A 20919-nucleotide genomic window follows, 5' to 3' on the forward strand; every position below is an offset into this window, starting at 1 on the left:
GTGCCAGGGCCTTACCAGCCTCACAGGGAGCAATTCCTTCCCAATATCCCATCTATCCCTGCCCTCTGCCAGTGGGAAGCCATTCCCTGTGTCCTGTCCCTCCATCCCTGGTCCCAACACCCTCTGTAGCTCTCCTGGAGCCCCTTTAGGCTCTGGAAGAGGCTCTAAAGACTTCCCAGAGCTTTCTCTTCTCCAGATGAACACCCCCAGCTTCTCTCCGTAACAGGAGAGCTTCACCTTCCTGCAGATTCCTACACCCAAAACATTTTCATCTCTGGGCACTTCCAACTTAGCTGGAAAAGGGATGTTACAACTTTCCATCTTTTAGATCTTGTCATTGAGTCACAGTTTCCTGAAGGTTCTGGGAGGATTTAGCACAGTGAAATATGAAACAAGGAGTGAATTTCAAATGATCTGAAGGTCTCAGTTTTATCCTTTAGACTCAGGTTCACTTTACAGAGAAATGTGGGTGAAATAATTGGGGGTTCCAAATAGCCCAGCACATTTTCAGTCTTTTTGTCACTTGCAGGTGCCAGCTGTGATTTCTGTATTCCCATCCCAAGGGAAGAATAAAGCAGATATTTCCTTTGTGTGCTGCCATCCTGAGAGCCACTCTGTGAAGACACAGCTGGTCCCCTGGGTGAGGTGTGGCCTTGCAGCCCTCCCTGGGGAGAACAATGTTTAGATTGGATATTAGGAAGAAAACTCTTCCCTGGAAGAGTTGTTGGGCATTGGAACAGCTGCCCAGGGCAGTGGTGGAGTCCCCACCTCTGGAGGAATTTAAAAGCTTTGTGGACGTGACCCTTGGGGACATGGGTCAGAGGTGGCCTTGGCAGTGCTGGGGGAATGGTTGGACTGAATCATCTCAAAGGTTGTTTCCAATGTAAATTATTCCATGATCCTATAATTCTAAGATTAGAATTCTGGGGAAAGCTCAGTGGACTTTGATCTGCAGGGGCTTGCACAGGATCCCATGAAAAGCCCTCAGACTGAGTTCCCAAAAAACCTTGAGTAAGAAACCCCAGGTGTGCAGGGCGGCTCATCTCAGGTCATCACCGAGACCACCAGCAGGAAAATCAGTCCCTTTGAGGGTTTCCCAGTAGTCTGACATCCCTGGCAATGCCCAGGGCCAGGCTGGATGGGGCTTGGAGCAACCTGGGATAGTGAAAGGTGTCCCTGCCCATGGCAGGGAGTGGCACTGGGTGATCTTTAAGGTCCCTTTCCACCCAAACCATTCTTAGATTCCGTGATAAACTCAGGAGCACAAACTCATCATTGCCAACACTTGGGGATCCCCTGTATGCCCCCATGACCCCCAAACCCTACTGTTCTGCCCAGAGACCCCATTGCTCTGAGATGCTTTAGAAATCCAGCTGAGATTCTTCCCAAGGGAAGTCTCCAGCTGCTCTGCAGCTTTGTTGATCCTTCTCTTTTCATTTGCTGCAGCATCCTGTGTGCTGCAGAAAACAAGGATGAAGCTGATCAGCAGGGAGAAATGCCTGAAGCAGATCCCACCCCTCATGGTGGGCATGATGTGTGCTGAGACAGAGCAAGGAGAAGGAGAAGGAGGAGGAGGAGGAGGAAGAGGAGGAGGAGGAGAAGGCTGCCAGGTAAGGGAACCAGCAATCCTGGTCTGCTTCACGGCCAGATTACACCCTGAAAGGAGACAGGAATGGTTGTCCAGGAGCTTCAAGGCAAAAGAATTGGGAGAGAAGTTTAATCTGGGGGTGTTTAATTTAAATATTAGTAACATTTCTCAGGTGAGGTCTTGGCTCTGACCCAAATGTGCTTGGTTGGTCTGTGAGTGCCAGAATGAGTCACATCTTGAGGCAGTATGTTGGTGGCAGAGAATGAGGGACTTTTCAAGCTAAATTACAGTCTGAGCAGTATTTGATATCAGGGAGCTGACACAAACACCCAAATGAGGCAAAACTCACTCACAACTTGTGCCCTCACACCCCCAGGATCACTGTCCTGGTGTCAAATGAGGTCTGGAAGCCAAAATTCACCTTGTCTTTCATAGCATCCAGCTTCCAACCCCTCTCCTGAGAGACTGACAAGGACTGGGCTCTCCTGCAACCTCTGGTTCCATACTGAGATTTCCCTCCTCCACCGGGAAATGTTTTTTTCTAGGAATCACAGAGGGGTTTGGGTAGGACAGGGCCTTAAATCTCACCCAGTTCCAACCCCTTGCCATGGGCAGGGACATCTTCCACTCTCCCAGGCTGCTCCAAGACCCATCCAGCTGTATTTTATACATGTCCATGGGTTTGGAGGGGTCTGGATGGGGAGAGACATGGATGGACAGCTCCATCCTGTAGGAATTACTCATTGGAGGAAGTAAACCAGCACCCAGGACAGAGAGAGGTCCTCTGACCTTGAGGCAAAGGCAGGGGGCACCAGGACGAGGGGATGCTGAGGGGAAGTTTGCTGTGCAGAATGATTTTGTGATTAGCCAGAGAGCATCTGCCTCTGAAACCATCCAAGGAGTGACTTTCACCTCCATTAAGTTAAATCAAAAAATCTTAAAAAGAAACCTGCCACAGGATAACATTAACATGATTAAAGGATGCATTGCCCAGCCCAGCCTAGCCTGAAGTTCTGTGGGTGAATGATGCTGGTGAAATAGCAGGAGCACTTGTTCCCAGCAAAATCAATCTCCTGGACTCAGAAAGCTGCTGAAGAAGATATTTAGATCCACAATAATGTCAGAGTTGTCTGAGGAATGAAGTAGGAATGTGAGATTTCCAAGCAGTGGAAGCACACATCCATTGCATGGGTGATAAAACTCAGAATTCAGCATCTCTCTGATTTTAGTAGGATCCTGACCAGGCAGGAATGCTTTGTAAAGTGGAATAAAGGGAACAGGACAAAACCAGAGCTGAGGATAGAAGTTGTACTTTTCAGGGATGAAACAAGTGACAGAACTTGCCACCAGATTTTGCTGATTTGCTGGAGGAGAAGCGTTTTGCTGCTGGATGGTGTTCTGGATTTCTGAGAAGTGCTGATTAGAGCCACAGGGGACACATTTTGGCCTCACCCGGCTGGGTCAGCAACCTGGTGGCTTGTCTTGATTGTGGCCTGGGACAGGACAGGGCTGAACCTGATGCTTCTTCTGCAGCAGGGACCACTGGGCAGAATCCCAGAATTATTTAGGTTGGAAAAGCCCTCCAAGATCACTGAGTCCATCCTGTGACCAATCCCCACCTTGTCCCCAGCCCAGAGCACTGAGTGCCACATCTAGACCTTCCTTGGGCACCTCCAGGGATGGGGACTCCAAACCTCCCTGGGAAGCCCCCTCCAATGCCTGACAGCCCTTGCAGGGAAGAATTTTTTTCCAATATCTAATCCAAACCTCCCCTGGCACAGCTTGAGGCTGTTTTCCCTTATCCTGTCCCTGTTCCCTGGGAGCAGAGCCGGATCCCCTGGCTGTCCCCTCCTGTCAGGGAGCTGTGCAGAGCCCCAAGGTCTTCCCTGAGCCTCCTTTTCTCCAGGCCGAGCCCCTTTCCCAGCTCTCTCAGCCACTTCTGGTGCTCCAGCTCCTTCCCCAGCTCCATAGCCTTCCCTGGACACTCTCCAGCCCCTCAATGTCCCCCTTGGAATGAGAGACAGAACTGGACAATCCATCTGCACTGTGGACAGTGCAGCCTCTCAAGCTATGATTGCCTGTAAGGATTGCAGGGTTTGTGTCAGATGAGAGTGAGGCCCGATTTCAAAATGCCCAAACCCTTCACATCCGCTTCTCTGTTGTGGAGACAGAGCAGCCCTGGGCATGGCACTGGTCTGTTCCATCCAGCTGTCTCCTGGGGGATTTCCAGGCTCCAGCTCTTGCTTTGATCAGGAACCACCCATGAGTCCCTGTGGAGAGGCCAGGAAGGATTAGAAGCTTGGGCAAGGCAGAGATTCCTGATCAGGGAATAAACCCTGGAGATGCTGAGTTTGCTCCAATAGCTGTAGGCCAAGGAAGTCTGGACACAGAGGAGATAAAAGCCTGATATTAACCTTTCCTGGGATTTGCTGAGGATCAGGATCCATGCTTTCATGTCCAGAGCCAGGCTAAGGCAGGAATGTTGCTGGACTCAAGGTTGTAAGTCCACATGATTCACATCTGGATCCAAATCTGTGACCTGTGATGAAGGAAACAACTTTTCACACGGGGACACAGTGATAGGACAAAGGAGAATGATTTTAAACCAGAAGAAGAGATATTTAGATGGGGTATTGGGAAGGAATTCTTCCTGTGAGGGTGGTGAGGCCCTGGCATGGGTGAAGCTGTGGCTGCCCCTGGATCCCTGGAAGTGTCCAAGGCCAAGGTGGAGAGGGCTTGGAGCAACCTGGGATAGTGGAAGAAATTCTTCCTGATTCAGGTCCAACCTGAACCTCCCCTGGTGCAGCTTGAGGCCACCCCAAGAATAGAAAAGCCAAGAATAAAAAGGCTCAGACATTTCACCAGCTGCCCTCATGCCAGACCAGCCTAATTTGTGGATAACTGACCATGTTCCTCTAATAACTCAAGGAGACTGAATAGCAGAGCTGCCAAGTATTTGCACTTAAAAAAAATAATCCATTCCCTTAAAAAGAAAAATCTATTCTATCCCAATTCCCTGTTCTGCAGACAAATATATGGATTGGCTGGGGATTAACACTACCAGGAGCTGTAATTGACTTATAGTTCTATTTAGTCATAAACATTAACATTAATGGATGTTCAGGGGGTACAAGTGCTAAAGAACAGACACTGGAGATGGCCTATGTATTATTTTTCTGTGTGCTACATTTCTTCCATGACCCCATGAACCACAATTGATGTCTCATTCCTTGCTTTCTTAAGCATGTTTTGTTAGGCTCTGATGCAATAGTAACTTGAGCAATAATTAGAGTATAAGGGGCTCACAAAGCAAATGTCTCCTTCCATGCCTTCCCTGCCCAGGCAAAATTCAGTAAATGGCCCAATTACAGTTCAGAGGGGCTGTGGGGGGAGCTCTGATGTGGTGATTAGGACAAAGTGTGCTCAGCTGGAGTCACAGGTCACCTACAGTTCAGCAGCACATGAAGGGGGGCCAGACCCTGCTCTGATTCCAGGGGAAGGAATTGTTGTGTGACCCCCAGGAGCAGTGGGGTGATTCCAGCTCAGGTGAGTCCTGGGCTGCAGGTATCCACCCACTCCTACAGGCTGCAGCAGGGGGGATTTTGGCCATAAATCACACACTGGTTGGGGTTTAAAGGGGCCTTAAAGCTCATCTGGTTTCAACCTTCCACCATCTCAGGTTGCTCCAAGCCTGGTCCAGCCTGGCCTTGGACACTTCCAGGGATCCAGGGGCAGCCACAGCTTCTCTGGGCAACCTGTGCCAGGACCTCCCCACCCTCACAGGGAACAATTCCTTCCCAATAGCCCATCTAACCTTGCTTTCTTTCAGGTTAAAGCCATTCCTCCTTGTCCCATCTCTGAAAATTCCCTTTACAGCCTCTGGGATGCTCAAGGCTCTCACCCCACAGAGCTGGAGCAAAAGCAGCAGTTCTTGTGCAAGCCTTGATGGGGTTTTCCAGCCATTTCACAAATGTCTATTTTATAACCTTCAGCATCTACAGAACCATCTTTCCATCAAGAGGGAGAAAAAACCCATCCCCTTGTGATGGGAGTCACTGAAATTGATTTCAGTTTCTGTGTTAAAATGACATCAAGCCCTGTGTGTGTGTTTACTGCTCTCTATGAACTGAAATCCAGCTGAAGGGGTTTAGCTCATGGTGGGGCATTTGGCTCCAAGGCAGGACACTTGTTTACATTTAATTCTCTATTAGATATCCCAGGATATCCCCTGGTATCCCACTACTCCCACCTCAACCTTTGCCCCAGTGACTGCAATGGGAGCCTGACACTTGCACTGGAAAAGCTCTGGCATCCTTTCACAAGGTCTTGCATCCCTTTTCTGGTCCAAACATGGCCCCAAAACTGCCAAGAAAGACCCATGAAATAGAATTTTGTTGAAGGAAAGAAGTCTGTAAATGAAAACTGTGTTTTTATAGGTAATTGTCATGGATTCAAGGAGAAGAGCACAAACCAGGATAGCCTGGTCAGTCCCTGAAGCTGCTTAAAATACCTGAACAGAGGTGGTTAAATTATGGTCTGGCTGCAGTGTGTAGGGATGGGGAGCATCCACAGGAGCTCTGAGGTCCTTCTGCCTATCAGCCAAATGTTCCCTGGGGCCAGGAGTCAACACTATCCACGTTTCAGTCCAAACTGAAATTTGCAAACTCAAAGTTATTACAAAGTTATTGCAAAGAAAACCACAAAAGTACTCTATTATTGTATCTTACCTTAATAATAGAATCACAGAATCACTGAGGTTGGAAAAGCCCTCTGAGATCATTGAGTCCAACCATTCACCCATTACTGCCAAGGCCACCATGAAACCATGTCCCCAGGTGCCACATCCACCTGTTTTCTGAACATTACCAGGGCTGGTGACTCCATTACTGCCCTGGTCACATGTGCCAGGCCTGGACAGCCCTTTCACTGAAGGCATTTTTCCTAATATTCAATGTAAACCTCCTGTGGTGCAATTTGAGGCTGTTTCCTCTTTTCCTATCAAAGGGAGTGATCCACTCCCCATCCTTCTCCTGGATTTCCCATCACTGAACTATTGCTACCACCGAGAGGTGTTTCTTTTCCCCAAGGGACAGATTGCGGGAAGGTGTCCTGGGAAGCCCCAGAACAAAGCAGTGGAGAGGTGTTTCTGCATTTGCAGTCCCTTCGGTTTTCTTCTGAAGGGCCCTTTGATGTGCAGCTCACAAGAATCAAAACACTTTTCCATGAGTTTTTAGGGCTTTCATCACTTTATCATTTTATGGTGTGGGCAGACAAGTGAGCATGTGCAGGGTCTGATGGCTTCATTCTTTAATCTGTGAAAAATTAATTCCCAGCGCAAGACCCTGGGGTGATGTTGAGGATGACGTTGGGTGTCTCTTCTGCTTTCTTCCTCTGGGTCATAGATTTTACTCCCTCAGACTGAAGCTGTTTAGGAGTCCAGCAAGGCTTTGTGTGCCTGGTGGGGAGTAGAACACCTCTGGATCCAGCTGAACACAAAATCCCAGCTTTCCCTGGGAGAGGGGAATGGCTGTGATGACTCAGAGGAGCCACTTCTCATTCAGTGACAGCTTCGAGGGGAAGCTGTGACTCACAGGCACATTCAAATTCTTTAAAGGAATTGCCAACCCTGTGGAAGAGGGTGGTTCAACCATCTAACATGTTCTAAGATTCCCAAAACTCTTGCAAGGAGATTCCTCACCAAGGGTTCATGGAGAAACTGGGCTGTCATGAAGTGGAGGGATTTGAACAGAGAAAGAACTTACAGGGATAGTTTCATTGGCATCCCTGCAAGGAATTTTGATGTTCCAGGAGGGCCAATGCCAAGATGACCAAGTTGGCCAATGCCACAGCATTATTCAAAGTGGTCGAAGTGAAAGGTGGCTGTGCAGAGGTGCAGCAAGTCCCACTATTCTGAGTGACCAGGGGTTAAAACAGCAGCTGCAGCTCGTTATTGATGAAGAAAAAGTAATGGATATATGGAGAAGCAATTCAAGCTGTACACTGGCCGTAATAGACTTTAATTTAGCTATTACCATGTCAGAAGAACTATGGGTAGTCCTTCAAAAACATCAACTTGAGGGTCTGGGGAGGTCAAAAGGGCAATGAGAGCATTAGAAATTATTAGAACAGGAGTAAGTGGCAAAGAAAATGTGTTGTGCCAGGGCACTACTCCTGGGAGCCTCCCCGTGTGTGATTGCCATCCATTCCATCTGAGAAAAGAGTGTAATTTCAGTAAAGGAGGGAAGTGGAACAGAAAGGATGAACAGGGACATGGAGGAGCTCCTGGAAGCACAGGGAATAGCAGAGCAAGACTCTGAGTCTTGCAGGAGAGATGCCTGATGGGGATGTGACACATTCCCAACCTCGTGGGCAGCATGGAGAGGAGTCAAGAGCTGTCCTCATGTCACTGCTGCTCCAAGCACATGAAGGAGGTGTGTCAGATGGCCTTATCAGGCAGCAGACCTAAAACAAATAGAAGGAAGTGCTTTTTCTTCCATCAGATAATTAAACTATGGGAGTCGCTGACCAGGATGTTGTGGGTATTTATCCTAAGGGATAAATGGATTCAAAAAGCAATTAGGCAATTTCCTGGATGAAGATCTCTCTGAGGCCATTAACCACTGGGATGTAAATACAACTCTGAGAATACTTGTCCTGTTCTTCCTTCTCCTCCCCTGAGCACTTGCTGCAGATGACAGCCAGAGACAGGAGTCTGGGCCACAGGGCTTTGGCCAGAGGCATCTGCACTGTCTGTGCCACTGCAGTCACTAATGGCCCTGCTGACATCACAGTGGGTGAATTTGTATCATCATCTCCCATTTTCCAGCCAGGGGATGGAGGGACAGAGGAGCTGAAGGTTCTCAAAGGGTTTGTGTGAGACGAGTCCAGCTGCCCTGCATTACCTGGTGCTTTTCTGATACCTGCACATTAACGTGGCCACAGCCTCCTTCCTCCCACTTTAAAGACAGCTGGAAATAACTGGGCAAATGATGTTTGCCAAAGCCTCTGCCTCCAGCAGCCAGGGCAGCCCTGATAGGCACTGTTGTTATTCCCAGTGTTGTTATTCCCATGCTGATTGTCTCCAATTTGCACAGAGCTCACCAACATGAAAATGAAACCAGCAATGACTTGCAGGGATTGTGCATCCACTAATGAGGATCAAATGAGTTGTTCTCCCACCCCCAGAGCTTCTCCCTCCTCGGAAGATTTATGTGGCTGAACATGTTTGTTCTGATCAATGACTGTGCTGCAGACACGAATACAAATGTAAAAGAGAGATTACACTTTTGATCCAAAGCACACTAAAGGCAGCAGAAAGGCTCCTGATGCTCACACAAAAAAAAAAAAAAAAAAAAAAAAAAAAAAAAAAAAAAAAAGTTTTGGCCGCAGTGAAAAAGATTAAATTTTTGGTCAGCTTCAGTGAACAAAGCACCTTGTTAGTGACAGATTTTATACAACCCACAGCTATTTATCAATGAATGTATCATTGCTTTTACCTCTCCTAATGGGAGGATTAACATGTTTAAGGCAGGAATTCAGCACCAGATCTGATTGTTGCATTTGCTTTTCACTCATCTTCGAGATGACAAGAAAAATGAAACAGAAGCAGAGCTGCTATTTTTAGTTTGGTTTTTCCCATCCAGAAACTTGGCACTGAGAGTGAAAAGCGGGAGCAGGTATCTGGTGTGTGTTGCTGACCAGGATTGTTTCAGCACCAGGATACAGGAGCATGAAAAAGCAGTGTTTAATAATTCTTCGATCCTCAGAGTCATTAACCTGAGCGTTCATTAAATTAGCGTTACTGGAAGCATCACAGAGCTGAGATAATTGTCCCAGCGCTCCTCCCACGCCCTCTCCTACACAAGGATGGAAAACCTTGGGCCGGCATTCCTGAAGGCTTAAGGTGGATACAGGGACATTCAGAAGTGTCCAAGGACTGAGTTTATTTTCTCCATCTTTAGTCCTATAAAAACCAGGCTCCTGATTAATCCGGGCTGCTGCTGTAATTATGTGAGACTATCACACGGAGAGGATGATTTGGCCCATTTTGTGATAAAATCCTCATAAAAATAGCTGAAGTTAAGAGAAATGGCATGTGAGAAGTAGTACCCAGGAAGCAAAGCAGCTCAACCCGTGTGGAAAGAGATCAGGATTTGGGTCCCAGGGCTTGTGGATTAGGGAAGTGGATTGGCAGCTGCCGCCTGGGCTGCTCAGAGCATTCCTGAACTCCCTCTCTGCCCAAGTTTTAAATCACTGATCCCCTAAACATCCCCTTTTCCCCACCAACCGGGCAGGGAACCAAATGGACGTGGTTAAAGAGGAAAAGAGGGGAAGAGCAGATCTGATTTGAGAGGGAAGCTGCTTGAAACAGGGTTTAAATGGGGATCTCTGGCCCTGCCTCCGCCTCATGCGAGTCGCATCCCCGCCCTGCCGCGGCTGTCCCAGCCCTGACCGCGATGCGGCAATTCCCCTGGGGACAATCACAGGGCATCAGGAATTCACTGCTGCTCCGACGCCCCGGGAAGGAAGATCCTTTACAAATGTGTACAGCCTCCAAATTGGGGCTCGGCCGGTGCTGAAAATCTCTTTTTTTTTTTTTTTTTTTGCTGCTGGGAGAAGCTGGAGCGGAGCATCCCGGGCTCCCGCTCTCCAGACTCCGCTCCTTATCCCCCCGTGGGAGGCTCCCAGCGCCTTCCTCTCGCCGCCAGGATAATGCCTTCGCCCGTTCCTACCCCGAGGGAATCCTCAGTGAAATCCCCGGGAATCGAATCGTGCGTGGATGCTCATTCATCTCAGGATGCCACCGGCAAGGACGCCCGCAACGCGCGGCTCCAGGGTCACCTCTGGTTTTCACGGGAATTCTTGGCTGAAATGGGGTCGGGAAACCTCTTTTAGATAGTGAGTCTGAAGAGGGTGCAGCAGCACTGCTTGAGATGCAAGAACATGGCTACAATAACAACAAACAGTGTTGATTTTATGTTTGGACTCAACAATCTGAAAGGTCTTTTCCAGCCTAAATGTCTGGTCTTTGTTAATCCCTTCCAGCTCAGGATATTCTGTGATTCTACAAATATTTCTTCTGCATTTATCTTAATTTTTACCTCCTGAATGAATACTGAACCAAAAAAACAAAAAAAAAAAAAAAAAGGAAAAAAAAAGATAAGAATATTAATGACCAGAACCCTCCAGCTACTGGAGTGGGAATTCAGCCATAAACTTCAGCGAGTGCTGATGAGCTGCACAGGGAACTTCAGCCCCTTCCTTGCTCGTTAATTAATGTGTGTTAGCTCAGGGTAGCTGCTGGCAGAAGGGGTTTCATCCATTAATGACAAAGAAGTTTCCCAAAGTAGTGTGCAAACAGGGAAGGACAACATTTCCCAGAAAAGTTCGCTGTCTTAGGAAATGGATTTGTATTGAATTCGTTTACCACAAGTGCTGGTTAGAAAAGGTGGAAAAAAGATTCAAACCCACTGTGGAAGGAAATTTATTTATAGCAGGGGCTGCACAGCACTAAAGAGATGTCCTGGACTGCTTTGGGTTGGAAGGATCTTAAAAATCCTCTAGTACCTTCCTGTCCAGCCTGGCCTTGGACACTTCCAGGGATCCAGGGGCAGCCACAGCTTCTCTGGACAACCTGTGCCAGGGCCTCTCCATCCTCACAGGGAACAATTCCTTCCCAATATTCCATCTAACTCTGCCCTCTAGCAGTGGGAAGCCATTCCCTGTGTCCTGTCCCTGCATCCCTTGTCCCAAGTCCCTCTCCAGCTCTCCTGGGCCCCTTTAGGCCCTGGAAGGGGCTCTGAGGTCTCCCTGGATCCTTTTCTTCTCCAGGTGAACACCCCCAGCTCTCACACAGCCTTTCCTCAGAAAAGTGTTACACCACACTTGGGTAGATTTTGTGCTGCTTTCTCTTCTCCCTGGGTTTGTGTCCAGAGATTCCAGAGCTCGATGTGCTCTTGGTGCTGCAGCTACAGCAGCCAACAGGAGAATATTCCTCTCTTTGAGGTGGCTGCAACCTGCATTTGAAGCCTAGCCCACACTGGGTGAGTGGTGGGTATCCTTGCAGCAGCAGGAAAGTTTTCAGGGAAGTGACTGTGGCTTCAAGAAGGATTTTTCAGGATTATTGCTCATCTGCTGCCCAGTTTCTGGCTGCCAGCCCCCAAAATTCACAGTGGCGGGTACCCAGCCCCTCCACCCAGCAGCTTTGCAGAGGAGACAAGGACTGAGTGAGCAGTCACAGCAAATGTCCCTTTTCTCTCTGGGATGGTGTCTCTTGCTGACAGGTCTCAGGTATCCTCCTGGGGCCACAGGAACATGTGGAAAAGGCTGGGAATGACAGGGACTTAGTGCACTGAGCCAGAGCTTGGGACTGATCTCCTCCTCTTGCCTCCTGTATCTATTTATTCTGCAAGATCTCAGGGCTGAGCTGCGAAATTTTGAATCCAAATTCCCTTTTTTTTTCCTCCCCAAATCCTCAGAAACCTGAGACAGGGATTGATTTTCCCACTCAGGCTGTGTGAAGCAGCTGCTCTGAGGCACCTGAGGTTGGATCCAGCTGTAACATTCCTGCTTCTGCCACAGGTGGACAGCGGGGGACCTCTGGTCTGCAGCTACTGGAACACCATGAAGTGGTTCCAGGTCGGCATCATCAGTGGAGGAGAGCCAAACCACAGGATTTTAACATCTGTTTACAGCTACCAGGACTGGATTGAGAAGGAAACAGCCATAAGGGGAAAACCTTTCTTCACTGAGGGTGTGGACAGTGGAGCACATCTCAGGGTTGCTCGTTCCAGGGCTGGAACACAGGTGGTGTCTCTGGGGTATTGTCTCCTTTTATTAATCTTTTTAATAGCAATTAAATTACCCTGAGAGAAGATTTTTGAAAATAAAAGTCAGAACTGCCACTTCACTATTTTTTCTGAGGCCAACCTGCTCAATGTCACTGACATGGACACAGGGACCAACGGGAGATGTCACAATGAGACAGGGAGCGAGGCAGAGGCTGGAGAAATGAAATTAAGGAGGAAGGATTTGGGCAAGAAAGGCCATAATCCTCTGGAAAACAGAGATATTCCACACTGCTGGGTCACATTGTACTCAATTGTTTGCTAACCTCAGGTGCAGTGAAGATGTGGCATCTGAAGGTGCTGATCCCCTTGGAAAGTTGAAACCTAGAGGAAGAGATTTGCTTACTCATTATCATTAGTTGCTGTAGGATAGCTCTGGGCTTTTGAATATTACAAATTAGCTGGACTAATTTATTTTAGTCTATTTTTTTTTTTTTTTTTTTTTTTTTTTTTTTTTTACTAAGAGCACCCACAGAGAGCTCAGCCCCTGCTCAGGTGCTGTCAAACTTTTGGGACAGAACCACTGAGGCACTGGAAGAGGTTGCCCAGAGAAGATGGGGCTGCCTCTGGATCCCTGGAAGTGTCCAAGGCCAGGTTGGATGGGGCTTGGAGTAACCTGGGACAGTGGAAGGTGCTTAGGATGGGATGGGATTTAGGGTTCATTCCAGCCCAAACCATTTTAGGATTTTGTGAAGAGAGAAGTATTTGGAGGCTATCCAGAAAATGCTGCCTACAAAACCCCCTTAGTCTTATAAATAATCAAAATTAATCCCTTGCAAGTCAATGGTAAAGCAAAAGGAAAAAGATTTTTTTCCCACACTATTAGAGGTGTTTTTTCCTGAATTGCTGAGACCTCCACATCCCAGCTCCACATCCCAGCCTGAGCTGGTCCTTCACATCCTTCCATCCTACACATGGTCCTTTATTGATCTCCAGCATTCCAAGTATGTTCTGCTGTTCACAAGGAGGTTTCAGCTTTTCTTAGAAGTGATGGGGAAGGAGAGAGGCAGCAAAGTCCCCTTCATGTCCCACCTTTGCATAAAAGCACCTGCAATTTGCAGCAATGATAAAACCCAATGAATGTGCAATGGGACAGAACCTCACAAATTGGTTTTAATTACCTTGATATTTTCTGGCTAGCTGGCAGAGAAGCCTTGTAAATGAGAATTAATTCATTTACCTTAAGCTAATGCAAACCCATCTTGGCATAAAAGTCAGGCTTTATTTTCTGTGTTATCTGAGCAGAAAATAATGCTTAATTATTATTAGTTCTGAGTAATGCTTATGAAAATTGCTCTACATTAATTTCACATGGCTGACTGGCTAATGGATGCATAAGGGTCTTGTAACCCTTTGCAAAAAGACTAATAAGAGCTAAAAACAAGGGGAATATATTACTTTAACAGCTATTAGTAGCAGACAGTATCTGCTGGCATTAATACCTATATTTATTTTCCTTTCTATTAATAATATATCAACAGATTCTGGAAGCCATGGACATCAGGAAATATTTCCTAATGTAGCAATCTCTTCAGCTGTGGAATTGTTTCCCCCAGAGGAAATGAGAGAAGTCCTCCTGCTTAAATTATTTTAATGTAGGGGTTGTATAAAGCACTTTTGTCTCCAGCACATGGCAGGGAAAAAGCCTGGGCTTACAGGGGCCTGCAAAATGACCCAGTAGGTCTTTTCCATCAGAAGCATTTGCAAATTGATCATGGTCTGTGCTAAATGAAGGCAGGGCACTGCTGCTCTGGGCTTTGATTCATCCTGCTCTTTATTTATTCAATGGATTTGGGGATAAGTTTGTGCTTGGTGCCTCAATTTCCCTGCTTGTAAATTGAGAGCATGAAAGAGGCTCGCTTTCCTATGTGGAGCATCACTTCTGCAAGTTCAGACCAGCAAAGAAATAAACAGGAAAAACCTTTCCCTCTTTATTTAAAACATCATAAAACTCAGTAAAGTGAATTCATCTCTGTTACTTCTTCCACTGTTCAATAATTAGGATGAGAAAGGACACGTCTGTTTAACATTTCTAGGCTGCAATTAGATCTGATGAAAACATCTTGATGCTGTGTTCTTTTCTGATGATATTTGGGTTTTCAGGGAGCATTCTGATTGTGTATTCCACGGGAATATTTTGGAGTCACTCAAAATCAAAATGCAGCTGTTCAATGGGACGTTAATTTTTTAGCTTTCCAGCATTGGTGTAAATGCTTATTATGTTGTAATATTCTGTATTTGTAGAATCCCAAAGTGGTTTGTGTTGGAAGGGACCTTAAAGATCACCTAATTCCACCCTGTGCCATGGGCAGGGACAACTTTCACTATCCCAGCTTGCTCCAAGCCCTGTCTAACATGGCCTGGGACACTTCCAGGGATCCAGAGGCAGTCACAGCTTCTCTTTTGGGTTTAGAACATCAAAGTGAAGCATTTCCAGGCTGAAGGACCTCAACGTTTATGCTTCAGTCTGTAGCTGGCAAAGTTCACTTTTTGTCCTAATTTACAGCTCATTTCTTATTGCCCCTCCCTTCTTTCCAGAGACAGATTTTGTTTGCAGCACTACACCTTTAGTAGCAAATAAACAGGATATGGAAATGCTTAGAGACCTGGGAAAACATCTGTAAGAGGATTCAGGGAAAAAAAATAGGAGGATATGAGTACTCAAGCAGAGAAAAGAGGTGGTCAGGAGCTGCTTGCACGTTTTGCTGAGGAGATAAGAAAAGCTCCCGTGAGCACTGAAGGCAGCAATTTAAAAGCCAATACATCAAAGTAATTTTGGCTTAGTTCTGCACAGATTAAGGGCTTTGTGTCTCCACGTGTTTCCCTGTCTGCCCAATCCCAGCTGGCATTCGCACGCCAGCTGGAGCAGGGAGCTGGGAGAGGTGAAGATGATGATGTTTGTGCAAATTTGGCAGCAAGAGCTGGTGGAGGTGAGGGGTGGGGAGGGCTCCAAGCACATTTGTGGCTCCACCTCAGAGAAGGAAGGTGGGAAAAGCAGCAATCCCTGGTCACAGGTAACTGCTGCTGGAGAAATCCAACCTTTACTCATCCTCCTGGTGGAAGGTGTACTTTGCCCATGGGATGAGCCTTAGGGTCCCTTCCAACCCCAAATATTCCATGATTCTGTGATTCAAGGGCATGATCCCATACCTGTCACCCAGCTCCTTCTCAGTACATGTTACCTGGGGGATCTGAAGACAAAGGAACTGTCCTTGTAGGGGACTGAGGTTTCCCATTTTCTCCTTTCCCAGCCTGGATTTCTTCATAGGGGTAAAACACAATGAAAAGCCCAGGTTTGTTTTCTCCTGCTCCCTTCAGCACCCCGAGCACCTCTTTGTCCCTCTGAGGAGAAGGCAGAGGGCACACATGGCTCTGACTGTGACCATTGCCATCCATTTGTCATTCCTTATGCACTACATGGAGTGAAATGTGATTTTTATTGATGATAATGTAAGATTTAAGGTGGAGACTGGAAGCTGCACAGGATCAGAACCTATTCCTACAATTCCCAGCACTTTCCCTTTTGGCTTTCATGCCATTTTTCAGAGTGAGGGCTCTGTTTATCCTTGAGATAAACATGGGAATAATTAAAGAGCAGGGATGTCCCTTGGGATGCACCAATGGTGAGAGTGATTAATCACTGATGTTAATTGAAGGTGGCTCTGGGACGGAAAACACCACTGACAATATTGAACTCCTTGATTTGTTGAAAAAAACCTGGTGAACATTTCTGGTGTGAGGCTGAAGACACTCAGGGGCACTTTCCACCATCCCAGGTGGCTCCATGCCCTGTCCAAACTGGCCTGGAACACTTCCAGGGATGGGGCAGCCACAGCATTTCTGGGCAACAAGAGGAGCAGCTTGGCCACCCCTGGGCAGAACCCTGTCCTTCACTATTCTGTCACTGGTCACTGCTCCTGGTGGTTAATAGGGTTTGTAAAATGGCAGCAACTGAGTCCACAACACCCTGCAGCACCAGGAAACAACCTCTTTTTGGGTATTTCCAACTATCTGCTTCCCATGTCCTTCTCTAACAATTCTTGTATTCACAACTCTCCCATGGTGACTCATTGCTCCAAGGGCTTTCCCATATGGAATTCCCTCTGTTCCCACACACCAAACCACTAAAATGATTTGCCAAAGTGCATTTGGCTCCTCTGCTGCAAAGTCTGGGCTTCAACACAACGCTGGAATGTAAAATTTCCTCTTCCTTAAGGCTTTTGAACTTACGTGTCTTCATACCACCTCCGCAGGCATTGACAGCAATGTAAGCAACTCCAGAGCTGCCCCGTGTGCCTTGGAAAATAAAGTGGGGGGAAGGGTGTTTTAGGCACTGAGTGCAGACACAGTAGTGCAGCTCTGTAGCGACCCTTTGAGATCCTAGAAAAAAATCTGGGAGTCACCTTGGTCTGAGCAGAATCATGGGAAAAGACAAGGGAAAATTAGGAAGTGATCTGTTTACTGTGAGCACGAGTTTACAAACAGCCCCTGAAACCCAGAAATGCTGGGCCAGTGCTCCACGTATTCCTCCATTCCAAGCTACACTAATAATTTGTCCAGTTTTGCAACTTTTAGCCAGAGACTCAAGGTGAAAGTGATGCTCTACAGAGCAGAACGCTCTGTTAGGATGGGAGGGGACCCAAGAATGGGAACAGCTCCCCTGAGAATGGTGACATTCCCAAGGCTGCCAGAGCTCCAGCAATGTTTGGACAATGCTTTCAGGCACAGGGTGGGATTCTGGGGACTGTCTTTTGCAGGGTCAGATTTGGACTTGATGGTCCTCGTGGGTCCCTTCCAATTTAGGAAATTCTGATTCTAGGAGTGGTGCAGGAGCTTAAGGGACATTTTGGGAGACTCCGGTTGTCTGAGTGCCCCTGTCCCAGCTCAGCTCTGCTCATGGAGGAGGAGCAGGAGTGGGAAGCTGGAGCTGGATGTGTAGAGGAGTCTGAAGATTCCCAAAGTGTTTATTCAGGGTGGGTGCAGTTGATGGTGCCTTGTGGCAAGGGAGTTGTTTTGTGGATGGCTGAGCTGCTGTGGCTGCGTTTGCACAGCTGGAATATCCGGATGAAGACTCTGGTGCAGAAGGACCTCCCAGCACATCCCGGTTATCACATCCAAGGGGCCAGGGCTGTGGGCTCAGGGTGTGCTGCCACTTGCAGATCCCTCCAGTGCTCCACATTTGAACCCATTTACCAGAGGATCCTGGCACTCCCCATCCCTCAGGGGTATTTAATTCTCTCTAAAATGCTCCATGTGCTGGGAGATCTCTGGGTGTGCCCTTGTCCTGTTCTTTTTTGTCTGTTCCTCCTCTGTCAGGAGGAGTCAGATCTTGGCCAGGACCTTCCTGCCCTGTGCACTGGCTCTGCTGGGATGGAATTCACATTCTTTATGCCAACACACATGGTGCTCTGTCTTAGACTTGTCCCTAAATCTGTGTCAGTGATTTTGCTGTTGCTGGGCACGGCTTGCACAGCATCAAAACTTTCCCTGTTTCCCACACCACCAGTGAGGAGGTTGGGAGAGCAAAAGGAACTGGGAGGGGACACAGGTGACCCCAAATGACCACAGGAATATTCCATACCACATAGTGTCATGCTCAGCAGTAAAATCTTGGAGAAAGGAGGAGAAAGGGGATGTGTTTCAGCCTTTCCATAAGGTTATAAAATAAAAGAGGAGATATTTAGATGGAATACTGGGAAGGAATTCTTGGCTGTGAGGGTGGTGAGGCCCTGGCACAGGTTTCCCAGAGAAGATGTGGCTAACCTTGGAAGTGTCCAAGGTCAGGTTGGATGGGTCTTGGAGGAACCTGGAATAGAGGAAGGTATCCCTGCCCATGGCAGGGGTTGAGATGGGCTAAATTTTAAGGTCCCTTCCCACCCAATCCATTATGTAATTCCATGATTCTTGTGCCTCTTTCTTGTACACAGCTTTGCTTCACTTATTAAACTGCCTTTAGCTTGCCCTGCAGCTTTTTTGCCTTTACACTGGACCCTGCACTTCCATTTTCCTGGTATTTTAAATCCCAAACTCACACACCTTCAAAGACTCATTTAAAAACCACCTCTGCAGGTTGGTCCTTACATAAGCTTGAGGTGACTATTTTATTTTCCTTGCTACCAGCACACAGATGTTGGTGTTTCACATCTCCCATAACCTAAATGGTACCAAAACCTCTTTTGCACCCCAAGAACCAGCTGGCCCTGTCCTGTCTGACCCATATGGTCACATTCTCTGTATTAGGGTGGCTGATCCAAACTGCCTCCTGGCAAAGGGCCCTGGCCTGTGTTTGGGTTGGTGTTTGGGTTGGTTTCAGCCATCTCTGCTCTGTGTCGGTGTGGAAAAATCTTGTACCCACAAATCCCTATTTGATTTCCCAGCACAGAGCTCCCTCCTCCAAACCCCGCTTCTTTCCAGGCTCTTCTGCCAATGATTCCTGCTCTGCAGCCGTCCCAAACATCCTCCTACAGCCTGGCAGGCCCACTGGAGTGATGAAGCTATTATTGAAATCCTCCAGTGCCTATAAAAGATGCATTTTGGTGTTCTGTTTCCCCCACTGTTTTTGGGGGCACCCTGAGTCACTGCTGAAAAGGGTTTGGGCCAACCTGCTGCCAGTCAATTTGGGAAGGGGCTGCATCCCAAACTTCTCAATGCCACCCACGCCCCTGCTCGGCTGCCTGGGTTTCAAAGCAATCCACTGCACAATTACAGGCTAACAATACAAAAAAGGGAAGGGAATGGTGCCATCCCACTGTGATCTCATGGAGAAACGCAGAACTGTTCTGTAATAAAGGTAAATCGGTTTCTGCTTCGCTGCATAATGAGCCTCAGATGATTTCAGCAGGAGAAATCCCAATTAGACACACGTGGAAAAGGAGCATCCCATCTCAGGAGCATGTAGGAGAGGATGAGGATTTTTCCTATTGCGCTTTGTGGTTAAACTGAAACTTTTGCATTTTGACAAAAGCATCCTGAAATATCCAGGCACAATGCTGTGAAGCAGAATCCCAATCTTCTTACCCCTTCCTGTCACCTGCTGCAGTTTTGGCCAGAGACTCAATGTGAAAGTGATGATCTACAGAGCAGAGGGTTTTGTTAGGATGGGAGGGGACCCAAGAATGGGAACAGCTCCCCTGGGAATGGTGATATTCCCAAGGCTGCCAGAGCTTGGCAGAGGACCATCCCCTTCCACCCAGGTATGATCCAAGGCACAAGTCCATAGGCTGTTGGTGGGAGTCACTGTGGGAGCTGCTCTGCATTTTTAAAATAAATATTTGCAAGGATAAAAGGGTAAGAGACAAAGAATCACAGAATAATATGGATTGGAGAAGACCTCCAAGACCATCGAGTCCATCCTGTGCCCAATCCCCTCCTTGCCACCAGCCCAGAGCACTGAGTGCCACATCCAATCATTCCTTGGACACCTCCAGGGATGGGGACTCCACCCACCACCTCCCTGGGAAGCCCCTCCAATGCCTGGCAGCCCTTTCCATGAAGAAATTCCTTCTGATGTCCAACCTAAACCTCCCCTGGCACAGCTTGAGGCCATTCCCTCTCATCCTGTCCCTTTTCCCTGTGAGCAGAGCCTGAGCCCCCTGGCTGTCCCCTCCTGTCAGGGAGTTGTGCAGAGCCACAAGGTCCCCCCTGAGCCTCCTTTTCCCCAGGCTGAGCCCCTTTCCCAGCTCCATCAGCCCCTCCTGGTGCTCCAGCCACTTCCCCAGCTCCATAGCCTTCCCTGGACACTCTCCAGCCCCTCAGTGTCCTTCTGGCAGTGAGGGGCTGTAAAACTAAAACAATTTTTGAAGAATCCTGAAAAGTCCCAAAGTAAACGCAGTTGTGAAGGGGAAGCAAAGGCACCTCCTGGTCCAGCCTGATGCAGACCCCAGACAGGGTTGTAGGAATCCCAGATGTGCCACTTGTAGGTGCATTATGTCAGTAAACAATGGTGCCAACAATGGTGGCAACCTAACAAAGCCAAGTGACTCAGTCTGGCCATCTCCAGGCTTTTAAAAGCTCTCCCTTCCCCATATGGGTGCCGTCAATCCAACTGCCTCCTGTAAAATTCTGGATTGGTGGATAGTGTGGTGTCCTACAATGCTAAACCCAAGGATTTCATCAGCTGAGTCTTACTCCCAGCTAGGGATGCTCCAATGGCTCAGCTACCAGGAAAATATTATTTTATCCTTATCATCTCTTAAAATTTTCCCCTGGGCATTGCCCATTTGCAAAGTCTGGAGACATAAAACTGGGCCAAACAGCCGCAGTTTGGATCTGACTCTGGGCAGTCCTTCCTCCAGTTGCCACTTAGGCGGAGAAATGAAATGTTATGAAAACAAGACAATTTTTTTCATGTGCCTTCTAAATTTTGGATCTTTGTCAGCCAGGTAAAGTGGCAAAGTTTGAGCAACACGAGATGGAAATGGGGAAACTGTGACCAGTCATAAACTGGTCATGCTGGATTTTCATGGAATTGTGAAACACCAGAAT

General features: G+C 47.7%; 1 protein-coding gene and 1 long non-coding RNA gene across 2 annotated transcripts in view; one reads left to right on the plus strand and one right to left on the minus strand.

Annotated features, from left to right (window-relative positions):
• LOC137470132 (serine protease 55-like) overlaps nt 1–12497 on the plus strand; it is a 371058-nt gene extending 358561 nt beyond the window's left edge. Inside the window, exons 5-6 of the mRNA XM_068183178.1 lie at nt 1447–1610; nt 12170–12497. Of these exons, the coding sequence (XP_068039279.1) occupies nt 1447–1610; nt 12170–12457 (452 nt within the window). The 3' untranslated portion in view covers nt 12458–12497. The remainder of the gene's footprint in view (nt 1–1446; nt 1611–12169) is intronic.
• An 802-nt stretch (nt 12498–13299) lies between these two features.
• Nucleotides 13300–19130, minus strand: LOC137470134 (uncharacterized). The gene is made up of 2 exons (XR_010996903.1): nt 19038–19130; nt 13300–13483 (listed from the first exon to the last, which is right to left on the minus strand). It is a non-coding gene; the product is annotated as an uncharacterized lncRNA (long non-coding RNA).
• Between the last annotated feature and the right edge of the window lie 1789 nt (nt 19131–20919).

Source organism: Anomalospiza imberbis, chromosome 3 (genome assembly GCF_031753505.1).
Source record: "Anomalospiza imberbis isolate Cuckoo-Finch-1a 21T00152 chromosome 3, ASM3175350v1, whole genome shotgun sequence".
NCBI classification, from domain to species: Eukaryota; Metazoa; Chordata; class Aves; order Passeriformes; family Viduidae; genus Anomalospiza; species Anomalospiza imberbis.